Source organism: Gopherus flavomarginatus, chromosome 9 (assembly GCF_025201925.1).
Source record: "Gopherus flavomarginatus isolate rGopFla2 chromosome 9, rGopFla2.mat.asm, whole genome shotgun sequence".
NCBI lineage: Eukaryota > Metazoa > Chordata > Testudines > Testudinidae > Gopherus > Gopherus flavomarginatus.
Window position 1 is genome coordinate 68,464,411 of NC_066625.1, and position 19,909 is coordinate 68,484,319.

General features: G+C 41.9%; 3 protein-coding genes across 3 annotated transcripts in view; 1 reads left to right on the plus strand and 2 right to left on the minus strand.

Annotated features, from left to right (window-relative positions):
- Positions 1-19,909, plus strand: part of RSL24D1 (ribosomal L24 domain containing 1) — a 922,223-nt gene that overhangs the window by 721,307 nt on the left and 181,007 nt on the right. The gene's annotated exons all lie outside the window — the stretch shown is intronic.
- LOC127058538 (protein unc-13 homolog A-like) overlaps positions 1-19,909 on the minus strand; it is a 152,175-nt gene that overhangs the window by 50,061 nt on the left and 82,205 nt on the right. The gene's annotated exons all lie outside the window — the stretch shown is intronic.
- Positions 722-2,684, minus strand: LOC127058539 (uncharacterized). Its single transcript, XM_050968682.1, has 2 exons — positions 1,980-2,684; positions 722-987 (listed from the first exon to the last, which is right to left on the minus strand). The coding sequence occupies exons 1-2, from the start codon at positions 2,524-2,526 to the stop codon at positions 914-916; spliced, it is 621 nt and encodes a 206-aa protein (XP_050824639.1). The 5' UTR covers positions 2,527-2,684; the 3' UTR covers positions 722-913.

A 19,909-nucleotide genomic window follows, 5' to 3' on the forward strand; every position in this document is an offset into this window, starting at 1 on the left:
AAGGGGGAGACCTTTATGGCGGGGTGGGAGGCTGAGACAAATCACTGGGCCACTGATTACGCACAGCCAGACACCAGGGCGATTAGAAGAGCACACCACGAAGCAGTGCGCATCAGAGAAGCTTTGAAAACGAGTTTCATCACGGGCCAGGGTACGGTGTGACTGCTGTGTTTGTTTTCCCTTCACGAACCCCCCCCTTTATTGACTCCTTCACTGTAAGCAACCCACTCTCCCCATTCGATTACAGTTTCTTAAGGAAATTAAGTCACTATCATTTAAAAATCATGTATTCTTTATTAAAAGTCATTCCCTGTAAGCAACCCATCCTCCCCCTTCGATTACAGCTTGCTTAAGGAAATAAAGTCACTATCGTTTAAAAATCATGTATTCATTACTAAAAAGTAATTATAAAAAGAGGCAGAGAACTGACAAGGTATCCCGGGTGTTGTTTGGGAGGAGGATAGGAGGGAAGGAAAAGGCCATTAAACACATTTCAATGTAATGACAGCCTTTTGGTTGGACTGTCCACAGGGGTGGAGTGGGCGGGTGCACGAAGCCTTCCCACATGCGTTCTTACACTTCTGAGTGAGGAAGATATGGAACATGGTGAGTGGTGAGGGTGGTTACACAGGGGCTGCAGCAGCACTCTGTGACCCCACTGCTCTTCCTGAAGATCCACCAGACATCGGAGGATATCAGTTTGATCACGCAGCAGCTCCAGCGTTGCATCCCGCCAACACTGATCTACCTGCCTACACCTCTGATCTTCCTGCCGCCACCTCTCATCTTGAGCATCCCTCCTGTCCTCACGTTCACTGGCATCTTTCCTGTACTTTGCTACCACGTCCTTCCACTCATTCAGATGAGCTCTTTCATTGCGGGTTACTTCCATGATTTCCGAGAACATTTCGTCTCATATCTTCTTTTTCCTCCGCCTTATCTGAGATAGCCTTTGGGATGGAGTAGGGAGGCTTGAAAAATGTGCAGCTGCATGAGGGAGGGAAAAAAGGGAGAGAAGTATTTTAAAAGATACATTTTACAGAACAATGGTTATACTCTTTCACAGTGAACAACACTATTCACCTTACATAGCACATGTGATTTCACTACAAGGTCGCATTTTGCATCTTAATATTGAGTGCCTGCGGCTCTGGTGTTACAGATCTCACAGAGGCGGGTCCGGGCATCAGAATTCAGCTTGCATGCGGCCATGGTAAGCCATTGTCTTTCGGCTTCTCCAGCCTTCATATACACAGTGCCCTCTGATGCTTCTTTCCTGTTAACATGCAGCAGCAGAAGCCACCACCCCCATCCAATTCTCTAGGATGATTGCTTTACCCCTCCCACCACTGCATGGCTGGTAGCATGGAAGATCACTGCTAATCACCCCTCTTTCCCCGCCACCCACTGCGTGGCTGGTAGCTGGGAAGATTCCTGCTAGCCAAATGCAAAAAAGCTCAGCGCTATCCTTCCTCCCCTCCCCCTGCTTGGCTACGTGCAAGGAAGGATTTCTTTTAAGCAACAGCTCAGGAGGAAAATGGCCAGCTCTGTCCCCTTAATTAAATTCCTTAATTTCAACCAGGTTACCATGAACGATATCACTCTGCTGAGGATAACAGAGCGAGATAAAGAACGGATGTTTCTTGAATGCCAACAATCACTGGGACCATATGCAGCTAGGCTTTACCATGCAATGATACCCGATTACTTGCTACATGCATGACGTGGTAAAGTGTCCTAGCATGGTGGACGGAACAAGGCTGCCTTGCCCAGAAACCTTCTGCAAAGGCTTTTGGAGTACCTCCAGGAGCGCTTCATGGAGATGTCCCTGGAGGATTTCCGCTCCATCCCCAGACATGTTAACAAACTTTTCCAGTAACTTTACTGGCCGCGAATGCATCCCAAGCCCTCATGGCAAATCAATCATTAAAAAACGCTTGCTTTTAAACGAAGTGTTATATTTACAAAGGTACACTCACCAGAGGTCGCTTCCATGGCTTCACTGTCTGGGCTAGTGGCTTGGGAGGGCTGGGAGGGTAATTCTGTCTGGGTCACAAAAAGCTCCTGGCTGTTAGGGCTAACGGAGTGCTGTGTGCTCCCTGCAAGGTCGTCCTCCTCTTCCTCCTCATCTTCCCCCTCCACAGAATTCTCAGCCATGGTTGAGATTACAACCCCCACCTCGGAATCCACAGACAGAGGTGGGGTAGTGGTGGCGCAGCCCCCTAAAATTGCATGCAGCTCAGCGTAGAAGCGGCATGTTTTCGGACCTGACCCAGACTTTCCGTTTGCTGCTTTGGTTTTCTGGTAGGCTTGTCTGAGCTCCTTAACTTTCACTCTGGACTGCACTGAGTCCCTGGTGTGGCCTTTTTCCATCATAGCCTTGGAAATTTTTTCAAATATTTTTTCATTTCGTCTTTTGGAATGGAGTTCTGTTAGCACTGAATCCTCTCCCCATATAGCGATCAGATCCAGTACCTCCCGTGTGGTCCATGCTGGAGCTCTTTTTCGATTCTCAGGAGACTGCATTGCTACCTGTGCTGATGAGCTCTGCGTGGTCACCTGTGCTTATCAGAGCTCCACAATGGCCAAACAGGAAATGAAATTCAAAAGTTTGCAGGGCTTTTCCTGTCTACCTGGCCAGTGCATCCAAGTTCAGATTGCTGTCCAGAGCGGTCACAGTGGTGCACTGTGGGATACCGCCCGGAGGCCAATATCGTCTTTTTGCGGCCACACTAACCCTAATTCGATATGGTAATACCGATTTTAGCGCTACTCCTCTCATCGGGGAGGAGTACATAAACCGATGTAAAGAGCCCTTTATATCGATATAAAGGGCCACGTAGTGTGGATGGGTACAGCGTTAAATCGGTTTAACGCTGCTGAAATCGGTTTAAACGTAGTGTAGACCAGGCCCAAGAATCCAACGCCTTTCCTTCACCACCTCCCCTTTAGAGGCTGAAGGTTTTTTCCTCTTTCTGGAATGGCCTGCATGAAATTCTCAAACAGCAGCCTAAAACTCAAGTAGTGTAGTTACAAATAAGAACACAGAGAGATGATCAAATTAATGCTGAATAAATGACTTACAGGACATGTCTATTGTGAGACGCAAGCGCAGCTGGTCAAAAACTTTATTAGAGCTTATCTAGATGGGTTTACCTTAGCTTCAGTTACAGTGAATTAAAAAGACATATTGCTAGTGGCTCCCTCTTTCTCCATTCATTAATGGAGCCACTAGCAATATGTCTTTTTAATTCACTGTAACTGAAGCTAAGGTGAACTCACTGACTCATTGTGTTGTATAAGTGTAACAAAGAAGAATTTACCTTAACTTGCTGAAAAGTTGCTGTCAGAAAGACATGCTTTAGCCAAATAAAAGTATTGGCGCGCGCACACACACAAACACACACACACACGATATTGGGCTCATTTCAGAGGTAACAGGGAGTAATTTAAAGGCCTGTGATGTACAGAAGATCAGACTAGATGATCTAATGGACCCTGTGGCCTTAAACTATGAATCTATGAAGATAGTATTAGATCAGAGCGTGAAAAATAAGAGATTGTGTTTTGTTGTTTTCATATTGCACACTAGCTGAGGCCTTGCCTGACAGGAGAAGTTAACACCTGGAGGGAGACCTCATTTCCTGCAGGATAGAACTGGGGAGGTAAACAGATCATTAGCACAAATGTTTTGTTTTCAGCCTAAGTCAGATAAGTAAATAGGTCAGCAAGCTAAAAAAAAGACAGATTGTCTGAGCCAGCTAAGATAAGAGGGAGAACACCCAGGGGACCACTTACTAACAGTGGACAAGGTAAGTCAGGAAAGCAGAGATGATGTAGAGGTCAGGTTTTACATGAATAGCACATGGACGGAGCATGCTGTATAGGAATTGGTTCCTGAAAAGTAACCAAGCCAGTCATGAAGAATATGATGCAATGTAATATATATATATATATATATATATATATATATATATATATATATATATAAAGGAAGGGGATTTCTGTGTAACTTTGGATGTGTGGTACAACCTATATCCACTCCCTATGCTTGAATCTCATCAAATCAGCATAGCTTTGCTATATACCAGATAAAGGAACCAAAGTAACAAAATCTGGAGTCAAACTGCATCTTTTGGATCCCAGAGATTTAAGTGTTCTCCCAGAACTGGACAAGGTGTTCTGGACAAGCAGAGTGGAAAAGGTCTCTGAGGGAATCCCAACACACACTAAAGTATTCCTCCCAATCTGCTGCAGATGCACGTATACTCTATAACTGAACTTTACTGAACTTCATGAAAAATATCAAAAGGATGAGTTATTAAAATAAACTGGTTTATAATCAATAATAATACCAAGTCATGGCTCATGTGTGGAGCCTGCTACTCTCAAGAGACTACAATGCAAGTGTGGAAATCAAAGAAATGGCATTCTTCATTTCCCTTCACCAGGCAGACAAAGTGACAACATGGAATTGGTTCTAAATATATTACAGGAAACCAAACATTGGTAGGGCTCAGTTCTAAAGGCGCTTACAGTATTACCATAGTCTTTCCACTACAGGTATAGAACGCCTTGCTAGTATTATTATTTGTACTGCAGCAGTGTTTAGAGGCCCAGGTACTGCACCAACACACAGAATTTCTGAGCTAGCGATGTAACTGGAGACAGGACACAAGTGAGATGGGGAAAATGGCTGAAATTGAAAAACAGTCACATGATGTTAGAGATGACTTGCACAACTGGATGATTTCTAAAGGGAATATGTTTTTATATGTTTCATAAGTCAGCTGTCATCAACTGATGCACAGCAAAACCATCCTTGATTGGCTGATTTCTTGTGGGCATCACAGCAAAGGTGGGTTTGGAAAAGGGGTTGGAAGGAAGACAGGGCCTTATGGATTACTTCAGGGAGCATGTTCCGTGCATAAAGAGGATTGCAGAAGACAACAGGAAAATGCTGGCTTTATTGGCAGAACAGAGAGGCCGGGAGGCTAAATGACAACAGGCAAGAGAGGAAAAATAGGGAAGGACCTTGATGCAAAGAGTAAATGACCCAAGTGCTGTGGAGCAGCACATCCTGTCTTCCTTGAAGCCTAAGTAAATCATAGAATATCAGGGTTGGAAGGGAGCTCGTCTAGTCCAACCCTCTACTCAAAACAGGACCCATCCCCAGACAGACTTTTACCCCAGATCCCTAAACGGCCCCCTTGAGGATTGAACTCACAACCCTGGGTTTAGCAGGCCAATTCTTAAACCACTGAGCCATCCCTCCTCTGGAATGCATAAACTTTGCATGGCTCTGGTCCACAGCCCATTGAACTCAATGAGTCTTTCCATTTACTTTAGTGAGCTTTGGATCAGGACTTACATGATCTCAGCTCCAAGATAATCATTTAGTAAATAAGTTAACAGAAATGTCTCTAGCTTTGGTATCACATTAATTAAAAGTATGACCAAAATATTGTGGGTCACAAATGAGTTTCTCCCCCCCAAACAGTATATTAACAACGCACTGAATGCCATACTAATAAGATTCAGTAGGAAACGTTGTAAGCCTGGAAGTTTTACTGTTTCACTTTTTACATAATATAGGGAAAAAACACACTTTAAATGTTGCAAAATTAAAATTCTAAGTGTGCTAGACAACTGCAATCTAGCTCAATGGACAAACATCAATGGCCATGTTGTTTCATTAATGGAAATTCGTATGGAAAAATATAAAAATCTTATGAATCATTTAGATAAAATTGATAATCTTAGATTTTGTGTGGCAATCAATAGCAATCTATTTCAGGAAATTTAGCATCCTATTTCATTGGTTATTGCAGTCTACTCTATTCGTACTATGTACTGCAGATGAAATGTCACCTTGGAACAGAGGTAAGTCTAGTAAAGCAATCAATCAGTCTTTCTAAGAAACATGTGAGCACACACATACACACATTTTTGAAAAACACAAAAGCTGAGATGGCCTTTTCTAAGTAGAGTATGAAGCTACTAAAGACTAATATATTTGCCTGGCCTTCACTTCTAGATTCTGAAAGCAGCTGGGCTCTGAGCAGTGCAGCGACAGTGGGCCAGATCCTGGTCTCAGTTTCACCAGTTTAAATATGGAGTAACTACATTGACTTCAATAAAACTACTCAGGATTTACACAAGTGTCACAGAGCTCAGAAGCTGGCTCAGTGTGTTCACTCCTTGGAGGACAGAGAGTGCCTTCACACCATAGAAAAGCACCGATGAGCTCAGCAGGCGTCCAGTCCAGTACTACTTAGCTAATGCAGAGCCCCAAGAGTGGTATGATTTAAGATTAAAAAAGGAAAGAAAGAGAGGGTTGGAGGAGCAGTGAAGTTTTAAAAAGAAGAGAGCAATTACTATAGATAAAGCGTAGATATTTTAGCATTTGGACTTTTGTCACTGGGTCTTCTGCCACTGCTTTGATTTCAAATATAAACAGATCCTTAGAAGTACTAGATCTATGTAAGATGCGCTCAGTCTAACAAGTTGGTGAGCACTTTGGCTCTAGGCCATCAAAGCACTTAGGCACTTGCTTAAATTTGAGCAGGTGAGAAATTTCACTGACTTCAATTAAATAAGTTAGTTATTAGACCAACATTGCAGAGCTGCTAAAGACAGAGATCTTCAAAGGCTTAATTGAAAAAATAGTGAGAAAGCTGGCAAAATTGGCCTCTTTTTGTAACTAGAGAACTGAGTTTAAAGATCTCAAATTATGTAAAAATAGTGTGTATAAAATTATTTCACTATGTGAAAACCACATTCAAAATTAACTAATAGGAAAAATGGAAAAAGGAAAAATTTAAATACTGAATCTTTAATTTCTACAGTAAAAATCCATTTGCAAGTAAATATTGAATGAGAAGTCATTAAATGAAGTACATTTCATTTTTCTTTGTAAGAAATTACTTGGAGTGTATATATGCCCAGGGGAATACAGAAAGAAAGTTCAAAACGCACTGAAATGTAATGAACTTTGCCGTTTACACCTATTGTACGTTGGAGGGGGGTGGTTTAGTTTACTACACTCCAAGGGTCAAGTTTTCAATTGAGTTCAAACTAACCTCCAACATTACACTCACAAAACCATGCACACATTTTGTACCTTTCGGGGCACAAACTACACCATTTGTCCAACAAAATGTCCATTTTGAATTGTGTAGAGGGCAAAGTATGGCATGCACAGTATCAAAGATCACACCTGAACATCAGGTCATAAATGTGTCAGAACTATCATTTTAGTATGCCCCTCCCCCTTTCTCCAAGGGGATCTGACACCCTTAAAAGCCACATTTCCATGGGGTCCCCACTGACAACTGGCCCAAACTTATCTTAAACAGTGGGTGTAACTGAGATGTCTGGAATCACCTGACACTATAGTGTCAAAAAGATTTTTTAATGGAATAACAAGATTTAAGCTTATGATATTCCCTTAACTTTTAATGATTACAAGTCTTCCACCTCTTTACAACACATGCTGCAGACAAGACTTTGGCTTAATCTCTTTTGTTTATCCACCTTACCCTTCAATTCCTCAAACACTGTCAGTCACCAACATCACAGTCTCCATCTGATCCGGGATTAACCACTGAACATCCTCTCATGATTTTTATACATGGTGACAGAAAACAAATCAGTGACACAATGACAACTCAGTTTCATGTTCCCATTCATATCGATGCGCTTCATATTATCATAATCTAATTTAGACCTCAAACTGACTTTGAAGCAGTGGATAGCGGGAATTGGAGCAGTTTTTATGTAGTATCTCATCTAAGTGAAAAGAAAATTTTTAATGATGCACATAACTGAATTGAGTATCACTGACTCATCAAGTGAAGACTAGTGAAAAGGGATACACATTTTGCTTGAGATAAGAACTGAAGTGTTGTTATAATGATTAAAATGGCACCTTGCAGTTGTTGCCATATTTTCTACTTATAGGCCAAAGCTGGTCCCACTGATGTCTATGGGAATTTTTCCTTTGATGTCAATGGGATGAACTTTTGGCCAGATGCATCTTCTCATTCATACCTGCCTATTACCAACTTACCATAGTTGGTGGCGGATTTAGATGTAGACATGGAGAAGGCCTCACTCTGCCCCCTGCCAGTCAGAGCACCCTCCGCAATTCTATTTGACTCTAGCCTCAGTCCATATTGAACTCCCTCGCTGTGCTCCTTCATTTCCTGCTTGCAACTCCATCTCCTGTATCCCTAGTCTAGGGAGAGGCGTCATCAAGGGCACCAAGACCTGAAAACTGGTACGAGGATTTCACTCCAAGCCTGAGCAGGTCAAAGGAAGGAAGGAGACAAGGTAGGGTGTTAGTATGAGAGAGAGGGTGAAACCTGTTCATAGGAGGGGACAGGGCCCAGTAGGAGTTTATGTATTTCACAATGGTCTAGTATAGCTGTGGAAGAGCAAACTATATTATATTCTGATTTATCAGTCGTTCCTGTGCTGTCAAACATTGCTTAGGGCACAAACAAGGCTCTGCCTATCCTGGGCAGGTTTTTGTATGTCTGCTACGTTAACTCTAACAGATTATCCCTCTCTAAGTACTGTTTGATGGAGAAATTCTTTCACCTGATCCCATGCAAGTGTACCTCCAACTGCCCATTGGCATGCCTTCATGGCAGATGTTCTGGTTTCATTCTTAACACGTCCCAAATGTTTCCATCATCTTTACTGGGGAATTTTGGAGATGGGTTGTTGAACATTCTGATGAACCTCTGCATTTGTTATAAATGCTGAGTATATATATATAAAATAAATCTGATTTATGGATCAGATTAATTGCCAGCTAAATTCTGATTCCAGAATCTCTATCATTGGCATAAGTGGGGTTATAACATTCACAGTAGAAATAACACAGCTTGATTTTCAGATATCAGACTGAGCCCCCTACGTTAGCACCTAGACAAATCTTGTTTTGACTTGTGTGCTAAAGAACTATGGAAGTCTGATGGGAGCAATGATTATAATGGACAAAAGTTCATTTTTATGTTTACTTTTCTAAAAGGGAGCACCTTAACATTTACCCTGTCATTAATCCAAGGTGAATTTATTAAATGGAATTGAATGGCATGTTTCTACTAGCATTTGTACTTTTTAATTTTACTCTTCAAGCAAGACTTTTGGATTTTTGAAATCATGCCAGTCAAATAATTATATTTTTGCATGGAGCTACTGGCTGCAGTTTCCTTCTGTGTACTATTCCCTTGATATTTCAAGAATAAAGATACTTATCTCCCTTGTAAGTAGGCAACTACGCAATACCTGTGGAGGGAGATTTCACATGCGCAGTCACTGAGAAGACCTTCGTGAGGTGCAGCTTACTCATACATGCCTATAGGTGGAGTCAGAGGTTGGCTCCATGGCTTTGCCTACCATTCCCTTTCCTCTCTGGGTCAATATGCACCACAAAGGGAGCAGTCCCTGCACTCTCCAGAATGCAGAGGATGCAAATTTATGAAGCCCTTGTATAAGCCAGCCAAGGATAGGAAGGCTGCATATGCAATTCTTCACTGTGTATGGATACAATCTGTGTTCTAATGCCAGGGACAATTCCATTCCCTCATCTAATTTTCTCTAGTGTGTTATTCACTGTATGTGGATAGTGTACAGTAGCAGTTTAAGAAACACTCAGGGGAAGATTTATAAAGAAAGCTAAGGGAGTTAGATTCACAGCTCTCATTGAGTGTCAGTGTGATTTGGGCATCTAATTGCCTTGGGCATCTTTGAAAATGCCAGTCTAAAGGAATTTCTAGAAAATATGCTCCACTTAAATGTTACATAGTCAGGTCAGATGCTTTATTGAGACATCTCCCAGGGAACTGATTAATCTGTAGATGGTGAAGCAGTGAAAGGTGATGACCGTAACTTAATCAGTACAGTATGAACATAAATCCATCTTAATGGGGACTCATTCAGCCAGTGCCAAGGGATAAATAGAACTATTTTTTTAAACAAGATGCTAAAGAGGAACACAATTCTAGGCATCAGTCTTTTGATACAGAAGTTGTGTGATGAAGATTAAAGGAAGAAGAAAAAAATGAAATTCTGTGAATATCATTTTCACTCATGTAGTATGATTCAGGGCAGAAGTTTATTGTATTTTAAGTCTTCTGACTCTCCCTTCCCCCACTGCTCCCTTTTTTCCTTCCTACTTTTTATTTATAAAGAAAAGGTGACTGGGCAGCAGCTGCTCAGGGAGACTTGCTGTGAGAACAGAGAGAAAAACTACAGGAGGGCTAAATATCTCCCTGACCAGATATAAGCAAAACATGCAGCAGGGCTGTAAAATTAAGGCAGAAGACCTGCAGGATGTGTCTGAGGCAGCTGCTCTCACTTAAGCTTTGAGGGAGATGAAGAGCTGTAGGCAAGACCCTTAGGTGGTCTTAACCCTTTCCTCTGCTTGTTATGTACCACTGAGTGAAAGGACAATGCATCCGTTTGGAAGGAGCTGTTGTGAGCCTCTTTAGTCAGCTGCTGGTCACAAGCATCTAGAGAGGAGAGTCTTGCAGGTGCCAAATACAGTTGGGCCTATCGTGTTAACGCTGCTGGAAACAGGTGGCCACCTGGGGATCCACCCTAAGGGTGGGTACACTTCTGAGGGGCTGTCAGGGCATATAAAGTACCATTCACCTTATAACCATGGCTGGATGGTGGGAATAGGAGATCCACTCTAAAGTGGGATGAACTGCAGAGTGCAGGTAGTGGCCTGACACTTGAAAGAGGGTCCACGGGAGAGAGATGGGGACAGGGTGGGAAGCGATCACAGGTGAAGTTCACTCCTAAAGCGACAGTGATATTTGCTGTTTTATAACCTTTCCTAAAGCTTTTATTTTGCCCAGTCTCAATACTACCTCTCACTGCTCTCCCACTCGTGATTTTATAAAAATATGTTTCTTCACAGGTGTATTCTCCTGTAGGACCAGCTATTGTACAATCTAACAACAGCAGACTTCAGTATGATGCAAACAATACGATGCTCCAGTTCTGCACCAGGATCTTCTAGTGCAGTCCCAATGCAGAAGTAAGACTTACGGTCAGATCTTCACTCTAGAATTGTAAGCAACACTGAGAACTTTCAAGTGCAGTTCAATTTACAATGTCAAGACTTAAGATAAGACAACTAAAGTGTATGAAATGTTGGTTCCTGTTTAAAAAAACAAAAAAACAAAAACAGGTAGTTTAATCCATTTATTTGGATTGCAAAGACAGAAGCTTACCTTCCCTAGTCAGTAATGATTTTAGGCAAGAATGATCAGGAGTGGGCATACTATATAAAAGACTGACAAGATAGTCCAATAAAAGATACTATCTTACCTAACTTCTGTTCCTGAGAAAGACAAACTTTCAAGCTTACACAAAGCTCTACTTCAAGTCTGCAACAACATTGCAGATATAAGGCTGGTCATGCATTTCCAGATCCAGAGCTGGGATGTCCAAACACAGCTCCAAGTGCACATGGCCTATCTATGAAATACTAATTCCAGAAGTTGGGAGAAGTTAAGTTCAGGCTCCAACAATTGTATTTCCTGTGGAATTTGTAACAAGATGATTTATACATCTCTATGCATGTATATATACACATACACACACACACACACAAACTGTAAAATAAATGCAGTAATGTGAATCAAGGAATCATTTGTGTAATCTTTAAATGAATGATAATGGAAGAGCCACAAAACAAAGATGGGATATATCCATTACTTAGGTAATTTTTATACAGAAATTCTTTACAAGACCTGCAGTCTGTTAAACATTTCATTATAAAGAAATGAATCATAGGCAATGTCAGCAACCATTTTGCTGTACAATTAAATTAAAAGTGATAGGGGATTAACTGCACAACATAGATTCTGTCTCAAAGTAGGATGTGTAATAATAGGAATATTACAGAAAAATTACTACAATGTTGTGTGTAAATTTGCCTAATGTAATAAATGGAAAAAGCAGCCACAATTTTCTGCAGATACTAAAGGAAGTTTGACAGATTTCAATTAAGGAGATAAAAAATAAAACTGTACTTTCTCAGAAGAAAAATGCATTGTGAGTGACTTATCAAATACAAGAGTTAGATAAGTTCTGTGTGAAGCCTAATACATTTATTGTTTGCCAGTATTTCACTTTCACTTCAGAATTTTGACATGCGTCTGAGAAATTACATCAGCAACTGTGCATTAAGTGAAGAAATTAAGCATTGCTTGTGTGCGCGCGCATCTGGGCATGACATAGTTTTTTAAATCATTTGACATCAGTTTGAAGTTCTAGCTGCTGGGGTTCAGTTGTGCAGCAGGGACATATGACTGGGATGCAAACTGTAATGTCTCAAATGCAGCAAATTTAGAAAAATTAAAAGAGGAAGATTCTCTGATGTGTCTTAGAGACCCCAGCCCTGGTATGCCCTCCTGCCTACACTGTACTCTCTTCTCAAGGGCTTGCAATGAACCAGGGTCCCTTGTTCCAAGGGAAGTATAAAAAGAGTCTCCCTAACTGGGCTGGGACCCCCTCACCATGCCCAGTTTCCACCATGGGGTTGGCCTAGTACAGACCATAGCATCTTAGTTCTGGTAGCAACTTCACCCTTGTAGGCCTGCCTAACTTTACTTCTGGGTAGGGGGAAAGCAAAAGTTCAGGCCAACAGAAAACAAGTCCCTCCTGAGGTCAATAACAAGGCAAAAAAAAATATGAGGCACCACCTTACTTCAGGTGTGCCTGGATAGCAGCTTTATTGGAGTCCCTATGGCTGAGTAGCCACATTAGCCCCTCCCTACCAGGCTTACCCCTGGGGTTTGCTGGACTCCTCCCAGAGCTGGGAGGTTTCTGGAGTAAGGGGCCCTGCTGCCATTCCAGGGGCTATGCTACTTGTTCCCTTCCCAGGGCTTCCCCCTTATGTAATGCAGTGTCCTCCTTTTAAAGCCCAGCTCCCTACCATGCATGATTGATAGCCCTAGCCCTTCAGCACTACTTCAGTGCACACAAACTCTCCCGAGCCACTTCTCGGTCAGTGTGGGATTAACATGGCCCACCACAGGAGTCTGCTCTGATGAGATTTAGGGCTTTTAGACCCACTTTACATTGTTCCAGCCTTTTACCCACCATACAGGGGATAAGATTGTTACTCCAAACGTCAACCCCGTTCTCTATATTTATGATATTTTAAACCACTATTCCCCTCTCCATCTCACCCCAAGAAAAGCTGAATGAGACAGAAGATGAAGAAAACCCTTTAAACTTAGGATGAGATGCCCACAAATCATTTCACAATGGTTAATGCAACTGGTGTTCTGTGACCTCTGCATACTACTCTAATCACCACTGTGTTTATCTGTTGTCTCATCTTCTATTTAGACTGAATATCCTTTTTGTTATATATGGGCACAGTGCCTAGACACTCAGACACCACATTGGTGGGCACCTGTGCTACCGCTATACAAATAATCAGTAACAAAGATAGTGAACAAATGGAAAGGTAATATCAATAAATCAGAGTTTTCAAACTAATCTTTCTGAAAGGACCCTTCTTTTTCAGCAAGAGCAGTTCCGAATAGAACTAGATGGAAAAAATTTTTTAAAAACCCAACATTTTAAAATCAGAATTTGCTGCTTTGTTAAAATCAAAACATTCAATGGTAGTGTTGATTTTGATGAAATTCTGTCAGAAACCAGGCAGGGGTCTGATGAGACTGTGTCAGCACAAGGATTCTCAGAGCTGGAAGGACAATGGAAATTCCATTTTGCAGAGAATTACAAAAACGTTGGTTATCGTTCTGAACTGGAATAAAACCAAATTTCTGAATTCGCAAAATTCTCCACTAAATGGAATTAATGTTCTTTTCCCAATTTTAGTTCCAAAGCACCTGACTGGATATCAGTTACCTATGTTTAGAACATCTCCCATTTTCAAACAAAATTTAGGGAAATATTTTGGTCCAAATCTACAAATCAAGCATTGAGATCATTTTCTTGCTTTTCTGAAAACACCATCTTTCCCCTTTTATTTTCTTTTTCAAAAGGTGTTCCCTTTAGAAAATGGCCCTTGCTGGGCTTGGAGCATCAACTCACAGCAAAGAAAGTACCCAAATATCAAAAGTCTCTTAGTAATTTATCAGAACTCGTTTCATCTAGATTACTAGTCCTGAGCTTTTAAATGGAGACTAGCAGAGCCTGTATAGTTTCTATCTGATTCCCTCCTCCCCCTCCCTTTTTTCTTTTGCTCTCTGGGGAGAGTTGTGGCAAGATCAAGTGAACTCACTGCAGTAGAAAAATCATTTGATTACAACATATGATTCAGTGAAAGGGCTCAAATTCCAGTCCCTTCTGCACTAACACTAGAACTGTAAATACTTCTGCAAGAAGTACTTACCAGGGTGTTCTTTTTTGTTGCGTCTATGTTATGTCCGGGGAAAAAAAAAATTTCCTTTACTACTCTTAAGATGGGAAAACATCTCAAAAGTACTAGACAAAACAGAAAACCCAGCAATGCATAGCAACAAACTGCTTCAAAAAGGTATACCAAACTTATACCATGTATGCTCTAATGGTATTTTAGTGCCCTGTTTATTTGAAGTAAGTTCTAATAATCAGACAAACTGAAATTCAAAACACAACAAAGCGCTGGAGGTGGTTTATACTTGTACTTTTTTTATTTTTGAACTGATCTGTGTGATCTCTGCAATGCATTTTTAAGACAGTGTATATTTATCTTACACTCTTACTAAGAGAGTTCAAATAACAGAACTACTTAGGAGCCGAAGTCCAATTTTCCAAAATGCCCAAGGCCCAGATTTTTTACAAGTGTTTAAGCTTTGCTCTAATGAGGAATGACACTTAGGTGTTTAACTGATTTAGGAGCCAAAATCCTAATGAAAGTCACTGGAACTTAGGCTCCTATGTCCCTAAGTCACTTTTGAAAATGAGACTTAGGTGTTCCAAGGCTGAGTGGGGCAATACCAAAATATCTTTACAAATCTGGGCTTTAGGCATTTGGGAGCTTAAGTCTCATTGAAGGTCAATGTGACTTCAGTTAAGTCACTTCTGAAAATTTTAGCTCAGTTCATTTTCACAATATAGTGGTGATTCATAAATTATTGCCTTTATATTCCCTTTGGGGGACACGAGTAAAACTCAAGATTTCCTTCTGTTTCATTTTACTGGAAACAGGAGGATGGGGGGGCGTGCATTAACAAAAGAAACTGTACAGACAAAGTAGATGAGGGAATAATGAAAACTAGAGTAAATACTATAACAGCAGAAATGGCTCAGGAAACTCCCAGAGGGTTTGCTATATATTCAGCCATAGCTCTATGCTGAAATCAGACTGGTCTGTCCATTACCATGTGCTTTTCACCATCAAGGTTACTCCCCCCATAGCACTAAAGCCGTTGCTTTTATCCATACTCAAAGACTTATTATCACTGGTGCTTTATTATATTTGGTTTCCTTTTCCAGACAGGGACTTGATGATTTGGCTTTCTGGGAGTTAGTCATCAATTAGAAGCAGCTTTCTCTCTCTTGATTTTCAGATCCTCGCCATATGCTGGCTGTTTCTAGGGCCTCAAGTTCACTGTGGCTTAATGGTCTTTGAAATTTGAAGCTACTGAGCCATAGACTGGCAAGGAGATGGCAGGGGAGTAGTCCAATCATCTTCTGTACAAGGATTTTACGCAGGCATCCAAAACACCCATGACTGAGGCCAAACATACACTGAAACACATGCCAAGCTGAACTCAGATGGTTTCATCCATTCAGCAGTGGTGGTGGTGGGAAACAATGTTCACCTGATCTGCACCAATTGGGGGTGGGGGGTAGAAGTCTCAAATAGAAATCATTCCCCCACTCCCAATGCAGGCAGCTCCATGAGGGAGAGCAATCTGGGCTCCCTAGGAGCCCTGCTGGTGGAAACTGCCAGAGAGAAAGATTCTCAGGAGACCTAGCCTTGCCTTGCTCACATTTAGAGGTGGCTCCAGGCCCCATGGCAGAGTTGGGATTGTGGGTACTTAACTCAGTCACTCTCCTGCATCAGGCAAACTTAACGCCTTCAAGGGCCCAGAACCTCAATAGCTCTGGCTTATGCTTGCACAAACCAGGGACAGTATCTGGCTCTTCCAGGCAAAACAAAGTCTAATTAGTCCAGGTTGTCTCCCCTTTCGGTAGTTCATATGAATTATATGATTGCTGAGATGTGTTTGCTATGTTTGTGGACTGAAATGCACCAAGCTGGTCTCTCTGTCAGGGGCCTCCAGGCCCCAGCACGCCAAGAGCATGCTTGGGGCGGCATGCCACGGGAGGTGCTCTGCCGGTTGCCGGGAGGGCGGCAGGCAGGCTGCCTTCGTCAGCTTGCCTGCAGATGGTCCGCTGGTCCCGCGGCTCCGGTGGACCTCCCACAGGCGTGCCTGCGGAGGGTTCGCTGGTCCCAGCTGGAGCCTGCGGGAGGTCCACTAGAGCCGCGGGACCAGCAACTGGCAGAGCGCACCCCGCAGCATGCCGCCGTGCTTGGGGCGGCAAAATGTCTAGAGCCGCCCCTGCTCTCTGTGCCTTGTAAAGTGAGACCCTCAAGCGCCTGTCAGACTGGCTTCTGAATGTTTGTGGATTTCTGGGTTCCTTGTGACTCACCTCCTGCAGCTAGGACTCCTGTTCACACTGAGTGCTATCATCATAACCACTGTGGGTATGTCTACACTGCAATTACACACTCATGGCTGGCCCAAGTCAGCTGATTCAGACTCACGGAGCTCAGGCTAAGGGGTGGTTTAATTATAGTGTAGATGTTGGGCTCGGGCTGGAGCCTGGGCTTTAGAACATCATGAAGGAGGAGAGTCCCTGAGCCCAAACTTTGGATTGTGCCCATATATCTACACCACAATTAAACAGTCCGTTAGCTTGAGCCCTGCGAGCCTGGGTCAGTTGCAAGTTAATTGCAGTGTAGACATAACCTGTGGCACTGTTATCAATATGCATTTCCAAGTTCTTGGATTGAGGAGGGAGGTGGACCTCTGCCTCACCCCCTCAAAACATTTCCTGATGCTCTTGAGCTTTCCAGTCACCCACTCATTTCTTTCCTTCCATTTTTGAAGAAAGTAAGGTTTTTTAGCACCAGCTACATGTTAGTAACAATGGTATTCTGGGTAGGTTCTAGTCTGGGCTCAAGTCAGGTTAAGACTAGCCAGAGAAAAAGGACCGTTTTCTCAGCAGCTCACTCTCTGCTGTGGTAACTCCATGCCAAAAGCAAGAATAACCATGAAACCTATCTTCAGAACAAACAACGAGAATCACTTCTTTGCATTAGAATTCCAATAAATAATAATAAACCCTGTCTACATGTGCCTAGAAAAAGAGAAAATAGCCAAGAGGACAGTTTTAGAAACTCTACACAGACTACTCATTTATGACCTTGAGTTAGCTAAAACCTTATGCACGTGATTAACCTTAAGCACATGATCTGTCCCATTTAAATCAGTAAGACTAACATATTTAAAGTTGAGCATGTACTTAAGTGCTTTGCTGACATGGGGACGTCATGATTTGTGGAAGATGTTCAGCTGTCCCTGTCATAAACAGATAGTTAAGGGTTAATGTCTCTTTTACCTGTAAAGGGTTACAAACAGTGAACCTGGACACCTGACCAGAGGACCAATCAGGAAACAAAAAACTTTCAAATCTCAGTGGAGGGAAGCCTTTGTTTGTGTTTTTTGGGTTCTGCATTGTTCTCCCTGGGTCCTGAAAGGGACCAGACGTGCAACCAGGTTTCTTGCCAATCTCCCTGCTACAATCTCTTATATATTCAGAATAGTGAGTATTAAGTAGAAAAGGTGGTTATAGTCTTTTGATTGTTTTCTGTATTTGAAAATGTGTGTTTTGCTGGATGCATTTTGATTGGTATTTGTGCTGGGGGGAGATTTCTTTCTAGTGTTTATAAGCTGAAAGACCCTGTAATATTCCATCTTGACTTTACAGAGATTTCTTACTTTTTTCTTTTATTAAAAGCTTTTCTTTTTAAAAGACCTGAGTAATTTTTTTCCCTTGTTAAGGCTCAAAGGAACTGAGTCTGTACTCACCAGGGAATTGGTGGGAGAAGGGAAGGAGGAGGAGGGGGAGGAAAGGTGAATTTCCTCTGTGTTTTAGATTCACGGAGCTTGAATCTGTCTATCTCTCCAGGACAGCCCAGAGAGGGAAAGCGAAAACCTGATTTCTCTGTGTTGTGATTCAAGGAGTTTGAATCACAGTGATCTCCTAGTGTACCCAAGGCGGGAAAGATCTGGGAGGAAGAAAGGAGGGGGAAGGGAAATGGTTTATTCCCCTTTGTTGTGAGACTCAAGGAATTTGGGTCTTGGGGTCCCCAGGGAAGGTTTTTGGGGGGACCAGAGTGACCCAATACACTATATTTTTGGGTGGTAGCAGCCTATCAGATCTAAGCTGGTAATTAAGCTTAGAGAAATTCATGCTGGTACCCCATCTTTTGGACTCTAAGGTTCAGATTGGGGAATTATACCCTGACAGTCCCAGCAACGAGTGTGATATCAATGCTTAGAAGATACACACACACACTGCCATGTAGTAGCCAAACTAAAGATGTACTTTTACAGACTATTTCTTCATAAATACATGATCAGATTAAAAATGGTTTGTCTGTTTCTTGCAGCTGAAAGCACAGCTGAATAGTATACGTGTGGGGGAAATACATTAGCCCCAGTGAGCTAAAGAGCAGAGAGCTCTTTGAGACTGATATCCTGTTATGATATGGCCTTTTTGTACCCTATCAGAATCACCAGTTACTCAGAAATTCCCTTGGTGGCACAGAGCTGAGGTAGCAGCTTTGCCCCCTCTACACTTTACAATCCCTGATGGCGTGGTGTGTCTGAGGGGAAAAGGCACAGTACAGATACTTCTGAGCTCCGGCTATGGCTGTTTGACAGAACAGCCTTTGGCTAACTCAGAATTGGGGTGCCACAAAAGACGACATAAAGCTGGTAAAGATGGCATAAGAATTACACTTCAATTCTCTATGGATAGTTTATGGAGTTTGAAATTTACTTCAGTACAGGACCATGTAAATCTGGGACCAGATTCTGGTGTCATGGGCACCAGAGTAAATCCAGGATACCTACACTGAAGTCAGTGGAAGAAGTTCCTGGACTGGCCTTTGAATTTTTTGATGGATGCAGCAGCCATTCACACTTGCTAAATATTATAAGTGAGTTTATCACATAGTATTTAACTGAGTCCACTTTTCTGCAACAGAAAACTTCCTAATCACAGTTTTACACAACCACTCAGAATTGCATGAAGCAGTCACTCATTACTTGGAGGAGAAACCAGCTGGTAGACTACAATATGACTAATGATTGTCTGAAACTGCATTTTGTTGAAGGATTAGTAACTTTCTTACTTGAAATATAAACTAAGTTATAGTGTGAAGATTTCATAATGGCACTTTCAAGACTGCCTGCCAAAAAATGATCAGAAGAAGATATAAATGGCCACACTCCCCAGCCACAGTTTGTAATGGACTAAGGTTTCACAGTTGAACATTACAAAAAGAGAAAAGGTTTTCGGTTTTGTTTTATAGTAAATTCTACAAGAGATTCTCTCTCCTAAATATCTAATGCATCTCTATGTTTTATATTTTCTCTACTTTTCCTTAAACACATTCCTGAGATAATTAAAAGCTCTCCTGAATATGAAAGGAAGAAAGCTCCTAACAGGGAAAAAACAGAATATTAAAAGATGACACAAAACAGTTTAAAAATCAATGTCTAGCCCAAACTTTTTAAAGTGTCTGCATTTTTTCCCCATTGTGTGTTAATTATGTTAAATTTCCTAAAAAATATGTTGAGAAATGCAGAAAAGCCTCTTTGCAAGTCACAAAGAAATGAATTCT

Coding starts and splice junctions, on each gene's coding strand:
- LOC127058539 (XM_050968682.1), bottom strand. CDS start 2,526: ATGCAGTCTCCTGAGAATCGAAAAAGAGCTCCAGCATGGACCACACGG. Junction 988..1,979: donor AGCCATGGAAGCGACCTCTG/GTGAGTGTACCT, acceptor TCCCTCATGCAG/CTGCACATTTTTCAAGCCTC.